This window comes from Antedon mediterranea, chromosome 4 (genome assembly GCF_964355755.1).
Source record: "Antedon mediterranea chromosome 4, ecAntMedi1.1, whole genome shotgun sequence".
Classification (NCBI taxonomy): Eukaryota; Metazoa; Echinodermata; class Crinoidea; order Comatulida; family Antedonidae; genus Antedon; species Antedon mediterranea.
This window is the reverse complement of record NC_092673.1, coordinates 1,332,812-1,341,791: the sequence shown is the minus strand read 5'-3', so window position 1 is coordinate 1,341,791 and position 8,980 is coordinate 1,332,812. Positions and strand designations below refer to the sequence as shown.

The window sequence follows — 8,980 nt, the reverse complement described above, 5'->3', positions numbered from 1 at the left end:
TCATATAAAGAGAAGGATCTTGAGGAAAATATACGTGAATGCACACAATGGGCTCGTACAAAAGAACACCATATCGTCCAATGCCAACAAACGGCATTGCACATACAAACGTCATAAACATCAACGTAACAACAATATACAGTTTAGTTTTCTTGGGTTGGAAATAGTTTGCGTAACGGAACGGCATTGAAAGTGCAACGCATCTCTCAAAAGACATCAATGTCCACATCGCCCCGGATGACAATGGAAATAAATAATTCATAAAACCGTAGGAACTGCACCAAATATTTGGTTTGTTAACGTATAATGCCAGATAATATATAGGTGTACGAATCACGTATAAACTTATAGATACAAAGTCAACGAGGATCAACGAGAATAGAATGATTACATGGTTCTCATCTTTACGCTTCTGCAAATGTTTATAAAGAAACCCAACAGCAATAAAGTTAGCTACAAATGCGCCAGTGAGTATTGTATAGATAATTATATTGCTGTCTTCTTTGTTGACGTACTCAAACTCGTAGTCAAACTCTGTTGTATTGTTTTGTACCATGTTGCTAAATATGTGTACGTCCTTGCCTTTTGTCGAGAATTGGCAAAACTTGAAAACGGTTGATAAGTAGTATGCCTAGAAATTTCAGATGGTCATTCAACAAAATAAACTTGTTAGTTTAGCGATTGATGTATCAGTAGACTCGCCTATTAACAACGACACACAGACACAAGTTCATTTCGATAAAAATCACCTTTTTCTTTCTTTATCAGAATTATATAAGAGTTCGATATTACGTAGTGATATATTATTGGTAGAAAATGAGTGAGGATTTTGTAATTAGATTTGTTGTACTCTAAACTGAGAAATGAAAAACATTATTTTTTACCTTGAAAAGGAAATTTTAAATCCATTCTAAATTATGGATTTAACAAAACTTATTATAATCAAATTGTAGCAGAGTAGGAAGTATCACGTGTTCTCTGGCCATTAGCTTAATGCTATCAACCAGTTTCTAAGAGAGTGGAGTTGTGGCTTGGTGGTTATGATGCTTGGCTACCACTCCAAAGGTTCTTGGTTCAAGTCCTGTTACATGTCAGGATGTTTTCTTAGGACAAAATTACACCTCCACTTGTAATAAGACTTTGTTTATGTAGAGCATTGTTATGTTTGTCTTGTGAACCTCTGAGGGTCCCTACTGATCAGCAATTGCTTGATGGATCACCCTCGTAAATATGGTTAAAAAAGAACACGTTGTGCGATGTATTAAACTGAGATGAAAATTCAGAAAATGCATTACATTAGACGTTACTATATTCTATTCAAGAGTGGATGGCGGCGTAGAATCATCGTAAATCCACACGGTTCCACTTACATCGAAAATGAATTTCCATTTTTCTTTTAACCACCAGTACATTTTGCATTTGAATAACACTAACATGTTGTAGATCCTTGTAAACCACTTGTGCCAGTCAAAGTTATCGATTCCGATGGACTACGATTGATAAATATACAAAACTTTGAAAGAATGAATTTGTAAAATCCCGGACGAGCTAATACAAACGAGATTGGATCAACTAAGTGATTTGCGAGAAGCAGTTGACCTGCTGCGAACCCAAACACGTCGGGGAGAGGTATTCCTAGTCTCTTGAACATCAGTACTATCTGAAACGAACGAAATGAACATTCTAAATTTACTGTAGATACTGTTAAAACTGCTTTGTCCCCCTGAAAAAATATATATATGTTTTTATATGCCATTTTAATGTCACGTAATAGTTATCCACTTTGACCAAAAATTGGATCGAAAAAAAAAATGTATGTACCTAAAAACTGCAATTTAAATAAAATTGGCTGCCAGCCAATGGGTTTTAGATCGAATTTAACCATTTATTTTGTCATTTTATAATTGAAAACATACTTTTTTTTCTACGAAAGTGATTAGCTTTATAAACAATACAAAATAATCAGTTCAAAGTCTGATTTATTAATCTTTATTTATTTTTTTTTGGAGACAATGAGGGGTAGCTGGCTCATTTGATTTACAATTATGTTTTTTTTTTGCTTAACTGCTTCGCTCATCAGCAGTTTTATATGTTGTATTGTATGTTATGTTTGTATGATGTTCGAATAAACCATTAAACAAAATAAATGGCCTACCAGGACAGGAACCCAGCAACAAGTGAAGCCTACAAATATGATGACAGCTGTCCTCGCAATGTTCATTTCACTTTCCATGTTCTTAACCTGACTTCTATTTTCTTGGGTTTGGTTAACGCCAACTAAATTGACCTTTGACATCTTATAAATTTGATAAACGACGACGATATTACAAACTGCGCCAATGAATACTTCTGACCAACCACAAAACAAATAAGCTCCCAAATGAACCATATAAATAGCAGGGTCAGAGGGAGAATAACTGTATCTACATATGATTGGTTCATCTAAAAGAGCATCATAGCTTCCAATACCAACAAAAGGAATTGAATTCAAAAACACAACCAACGCCAAAGTAGCAACAACATACCGTTTGGTCTTCTTAGGTTGGAAATAGTTTGCGTAACGGAACGGCATTGAAAGTGCAACGCACCTCTCAAAAGACATCAGTGTCCATATCGCCCCCGATGATAATGGAAATGTAAAGTTTGTAAAACCAACAAAATTGCACCAAACATTTGGGTTGATTAAAAATACTGCTAGATAATAAAGTGGTGTACGAATCGCAAAGATACATAGAGATACTAAATCAACAACAATCAAGGAGAATAAAAGTATAATATGGTTCTCGTCTGGTCGTCTTTTTAAGTATTTATAAAGAAAAATACTCGCTATAAGATTAAATACAATTCCAAAAAGAAGAATTGTGTAGAGTGAAGTATATATAACCGTGGCATTCAGGTTGGATGTGGCGTCATCACTATCACCTACGCTGCTAAAGTTTGTATCCATTTTAGTTTAAGTTGAAATTAAGAGCTGTGCTTGAACAAAAACAGAAAATCGGCATAAAAAGTTTAAAAAAAGGTCTAGATTCAATTTACAAAGTAACCATCGAAGAGACAAATCCAAAGAAAATACACAACAGTGAGCCAAACCAATACTTGTTGCAGACTGGACACTGTAAATATTTCTTCGTATTTAAGTGTATCCCATTACTTTGTATGTCGGACTTTTCAAGGGCTTCGGAAAACTAAATACTTTTATGATACTTAATGGCAGGTAATTATCAATAAGTAGTCACCAAAAGCTTTTAACAGCAACTCGATAGTTACTTCGAGAAATTAAAGTACGTATTTTTGCATTGTATAAAGGCCTAATTATAAATGGGAACATCTTGTTGTACAATTGGTACTATTAGTTAAAGTATACTATAGGCCTAATAGAATTGATTGTGCGTCATGAGAGACGGACGTGTTTAACTGAGCTCCCACTCACCGGTTCTAACTACTATTAAATCTACAATCAAAATCAACTACGATAGATGGTAGGCCTACTTTAAGACCAAGTCAAACCACATCGTTTACTTTATTATTGTTGTTATTACTAAATTTGCCTTAGATTTTTGCTTGATCTTATACCACACCTTAAACGATCATGGCCGACTCGGATGCGGAAGTGTCCACTGGTGGGACAAATAAATCGAACCAATGTGTATAGGAAAAATTGAACTGAAATTGATAGAAGATGCCATCAAGACATATTGATAAATCCACTGAAGGTAATTTTGATTTTATTATCAACTTCGCTAAACAAATTGCTAGTCTTGTGAGAGATGAGTTTGAAAAGCAATTAAAACAGGAACCAAAACGTTCTATTACTAATGACGTCATCGATAGCCTTAAATATGACCTAATGAGCTATAAGGATAGGGTTGACGTACTCGAGCGGAAAGTTCGAGACATGAAAGATGCACAGGACGAAATTACAGCAAAAAAATTAAAAAATTAAAATTAAAATACAGCAGAAGAAATTGCCTGGTCATAATGGGCGTGGAAAAGAGGCAGGGAGAAAACACGGACACACTGGTAAACTAATCACTATACTGACCTAAATGTACAGATAGATCCCAATGATTTCGACCGGAGCCATAGGCTCGGTCCAACAAAGAGGCCTGGCTATAGTAAACCCAGGGGAATCATCGTCAAATTCTGTAGTTACAAAAAGCGCAACGACGTCTACAGGACTAAGCGGAAACTAAATGGAAAAAATCGGGTAATAATTATATGTGTGTATATGAAAACCTTACTGCTACCAGGTCTGGACTGCTTAAACACATAAAGAAGGACTATAGTGATAAAATGCTATTTGGACTAAATACGGTAGAATTAACATTCTATCTAAGGACAATAGACGTTTCATAGTTACTAAGAAATCAGATCTAAGCAAACTCAAATTGTAATTGTATTGTATTATTTATTTTTCCCATCAAAAATATGTAGTAGTAGTGAACCGGTGTATTCGGTTGCATTCTCTTATTGTCGGTAATTTAAGTGCTTGAAACAAGCGATCTACATTTTAAAAATCCAAGGTCTGATGATTATGCAAATAGCATCTCCATTAGGATGTTATACAGGTAGGTCATTGCAAAATCGAAAGTTCTATGTTACCATGTAATCCAACAACTGTAGTGGGCTGCATTATTGTCCAGTACACAAGACTGTAGTGACCTACAGTTAAACTGTATGCACTGATTATTTAGAGGCTAATAATTAGAGATTTTGATTGGCTTACCAAATGTAGATGCATGAGTTGTTAAACAAGGAACTACAGTTGCAGAAGCTGAAATAGAAACAATATTCAGTGAAAGCTAATGCAAAACAAAAGGCCACACATTATTTTGTTTATTTATTCTTTCTTTTGATTGGATTGCATTTTCAGTAACTTAGTATTGCTTTCCAAAAATGAAAATGAAAAATATACGTGAAAGCACGTAGGCCTAATTGGCTCGTACAAAAGAACACCATATCGTCCAATACCAACAAACGGCATTGCACATACAGACGTCATAAACATCAAAGTAGCAACAACATACCGTTTGGTCTTCTTGGGTTGGAAATAGTTTGCGTAACGGAACGGCATTAAAAGTGCAACGCATCTCTCAAAAGACATCAGTGTCCACGTCGCCTCGGATGTTAACGGAAATAATTAATTCATAAAACCGTAAGAACTGCACCAAATATTTGGTTTGTTAACGTATAATGCCAGATAATATATAGGTGTACGAATCACGTATAAACTTATAGATACAAAGTCAACGAGGATCAACGAGAATAGAATGATTACATGGTTCTCATCTTTACGCTTCTGCAAATGTTTATAAAGAAACCCAACAGCAATAAAGTTAGCTACAAATGCGCCAGTGAGTATTGTATAGATAATTATATTGCTGTCTTCTTTGTTGACGTACTCAAACTCGTAGTCAAACTCTGTTGTATTGTTTTGTACCATGTTGCTAAATATGTGTACGTCCTTGCTTTTTGTCGAGAATTTAAACTTATCTATTTTTTTATTTATTATTATTTATTTAGGCCTAACCATATTTCAAGAGGGTGACCCAGCCAGCAGAAGCTGATTTTGAGGGGCCCTCAACAATACGACATAAAAACATTACAAGTAAAAAATATATAACAATATTTAAAATTAAATAAAGAATAAGTATATAAATGTAAATAAAAAGGCAAAAAAGTAAAAGGTCAGGAAGATAAAAATTTAAAATGTGTAATTATTAAGCATAAAATTCTTTAATTTACTTTTAAAATTTAAAAAAGTATTGCAATTTCTAATTGAAACTTCTAACGAGTTAAAATATTAGGTCCTTTATAATTAAAAGAATGTTTAAAAAGTTCACATTGAGGTCTTGGAACAACGAGATCATCCCTGGAAAGTTGCCGGGCAGCCATTCTTCCATTGGCAGTAATTCTGGCAAGCCCACGGCAGATGTTAGTTAGGGCGAGATTGTTAGAGGCGATAGTCAGCACGTTGATAAACAGTGAGAGTAGAAATGGTGTTAAAGAGTACAGTAGTGTAAGGAACTTGGAGAATAGTTTGGAGAGCTCTATTTTGAAGTTTCTGAATCTTAGAGATGTGACTTAGGCATTGAGCCCCACACCGTGATGCAGTAATCGATGTGCGGTAAGAATAAAGAGTTGTAAAGAAGAAGGGCAGTGGAAAAATTAAGGAAACATCTAGTGCGGGAGAGAAGGAAAATAGAAGAGTTAAGTTTATTAGGTGGGAAATATTTTTGTTCCAGGTAAGGGTGTTGTCGATTAATACTCTAAGGTGCTTAACGCAAGTGACATTTTCGATAGGCTGGTGATTGACAGTAAGTTCAATGTCAGGACTCCGTCTAAGTTTTTGTGATGTTCCAATGAGTTTAGACTTTTTTTGACGTTGATATATAATTTGTTAGCAGATAGCCAGGAGTAGAGATGGTTTAAGTTGGTATTAAGGTTTTGTTGAATAAGGGTGGAGGACTTGTTAGCAGTGAAAATAATAGTGTCGTCAGCAAACATATTAGCAGAGCAAGTATTATTTAAGCATTTAGGGAGATCATTGATATAAATAGAAAGAGAAGAGGACCAAGAATAACACGGTTGATGATAAGTAGTAGGCCTAGAATTTTCAGATGGTCATTCAACAAAGTAAACTTGTTAGTTTAGCGATTGATGTATCAGTAGACTCGCCAAGACTCGCCAAGACTCGCCAAGACTCGCCAAGACTCGCCAAGACTCGCCAATAGACTCGCCAATAGACTCGCCAATAGACTCGCCTATTAACAATGACACACAGACACAAGTTCATCCACAACATAATTCTCTATTTTATTAATTTGTATCACTAATACTGTAGTGATATATTATTGGTGCAAAATGAGAATTGTGTAATTAGATTTGTACTCTAATGACTGTGCACAGAAATGACAAATGAAAACATAATTTTTTACCTTGAAAAGGAGCTTTTAAATCCATTCTAAATTATGGATTTACCAAAACTTAATATAATTGATTGTAGCAGAGTAGGAAGTATCACATGTTCTCTGGCCATTAGCTTAATGCTATCAACCAGTTTCTAAGAGAACACGATGTACGATGTATTATGAAATTTGAAAATTCTGAAAATGCATTACATTAGACGTTACTATATTCTATTCAAGAGTGGATGACGGCGTAGAATCATCGTAAATCCATACGGTTCCACTTCCATTGAAAATTAATTTCCATTTTTCTTTTAACCACCAGTACATTCTGCTTTTGAATAACACTAACATGTTGCAGATCCTTATAAACCACTTGTGGTAGCCAAAGTTATCGATTCCGATGGACTACAATTGATAACAGAACTTAACTTTGAAAAAATGAATTTGTAAAATCCCGGACGAGCTAATACAAACGAGATTGGATCAACTAAGTGATTTCCGAAAAGCAGTAGACTTGCAGCGAATCCAAACTCATCGGAGAGAGGTATTCCTAATCTCTTGAACATCAGTACTATCTGAAAAGAACGAAATGAACATACTAAATTTACTGTAGATATTGTTAAAACTGTTTTGTTCCCCTAAAAAAAATATATATATTTTTTTATATGCCATTTTAATGTCACCAAATAGTTATCTACTTTGACCAAAAATTGAATAAAAAAAATTTATTTACCTAAAAACTGTAATTTAAAGCAAAACAAATACTCAAATTGGCTGCCAGCCAATGGGTTTTGGGTTGAATTTAATCATTTATTTTGTCATTTTATAAGTGAAAACATGGATTTTGTCTACAAAAGTGATTAGCTTTATCAAAAATACAAAATGATCAATTTAAAGTGTGATTTTATTAATCTTTTTTTTTGGGACAATACATCTTTAAATGGTGGACGTTATGGTCGAACTTCTTGAGTATTTTTACATCAAAGCATAAGTGATTTTTCATTTTGTAATTCTGTTTTGATTTTATTCACCAGTTACGAGCCGGGTAACTGGCTCACATGAGGGGTATTGGCTCTCATAAGGGATACTGAGCATGGTTAATATGAAAGGTATATGTCTCGCATAAGGGGTGCTGGCTCATTTGATTTACAATGATGTTTTTTTTTGCTTAACTGCCTCGCTCATCAGCAGTTTTATATGTTGTATTGTATGTTATGTTTGTATGATGTTCGAATAAACCATTAAACAAAATAAATGGCCTACCAGCAAAGGAACCCAGCAACAAGTGAAGCCAACAAATATGATGACAACTGTCCTCGCAATGTTCATTTCACTTTCCATATTCTTAACCTGACTTCTATTGTCTTGGGTTTGGTTAACGCCAACTAAATTGACCTTTGACATCTTGTAAAGTTGATAAACGACGACGATATTACAAACTGCGCCAATGAACACTTCTAACCAACCAAAAAACAAATAAACTCCCAAATAAACCATATAAATAGCAGGGTCATATGGAGAATAACTGTATCTACATATGATGGGTTCATCTAACACAGCATCATAGCTTCCAATACCAACAAATGGAATTGAATTCAGAAACACAACCAACGCCAAAGTAGCAACAACATACGTACCGTTTGGTCTTCTTAGGTTGGAAATACTTTGCGTAACGGAACGGCATTGAAAGTGCAACACACCTCTCAAAAGACATCAGTGTCCATATCGCCCCCGATGATAATGGAAATGTAGCGTTTGTAAAACCAGCAAAATTGCACCAAACATTTGGTTTGTTTAAGAATACTGCTAGATAATAAAGTGGTGTACGAATCACAAAGATACTTACAGATACCAAATCAACAACAATCAAGGAGAATAAAAGTATAATATGGTTCTCGTCTGGTCGTCTTTTTAAATATTTATAAAGAAAAATGCTCGCAACAAGATTAAATACAATTCCTAAAAGAAAAATTGTGTAGAGTGAAGTATATATAACCGTGTCATCCGAGTCTAAAAATGTGGCGTCATCACTATCACCTACGCTGCTAAAGTTTGTATCCATTTTGGTT

At 34.6% G+C, this 8,980-nt stretch overlaps 1 protein-coding gene across 1 annotated transcript; it reads right to left on the bottom strand.

Moving 5' to 3' along the window:
• Nucleotides 1-1,429: 1,429 nt before the first annotated feature.
• LOC140046652 (prostaglandin E2 receptor EP4 subtype-like) lies at nt 1,430-2,947 on the bottom strand. Its single transcript, XM_072091354.1, has 2 exons — nt 2,156-2,947; nt 1,430-1,660 (listed from the first exon to the last, which is right to left on the bottom strand). Exons 1-2 carry the CDS (start codon nt 2,945-2,947, stop codon nt 1,430-1,432), a joined length of 1,023 nt encoding a protein of 340 aa, XP_071947455.1.
• Between the last annotated feature and the right edge of the window lie 6,033 nt (nt 2,948-8,980).

Bases quoted from the DNA above. Each gene is read 5' to 3' on its own strand.
- LOC140046652 (XM_072091354.1), bottom strand. From the start codon at position 2,947: ATGGATACAAACTTTAGCAGCGTAGGTGATAGTGATGACGCCACATCC. The intron at 1,661-2,155 runs GTAGGCCATTTA...CGTTCGTTTCAG, and splicing joins GTTGCTGGGTTCCTGTCCTG to ATAGTACTGATGTTCAAGAG.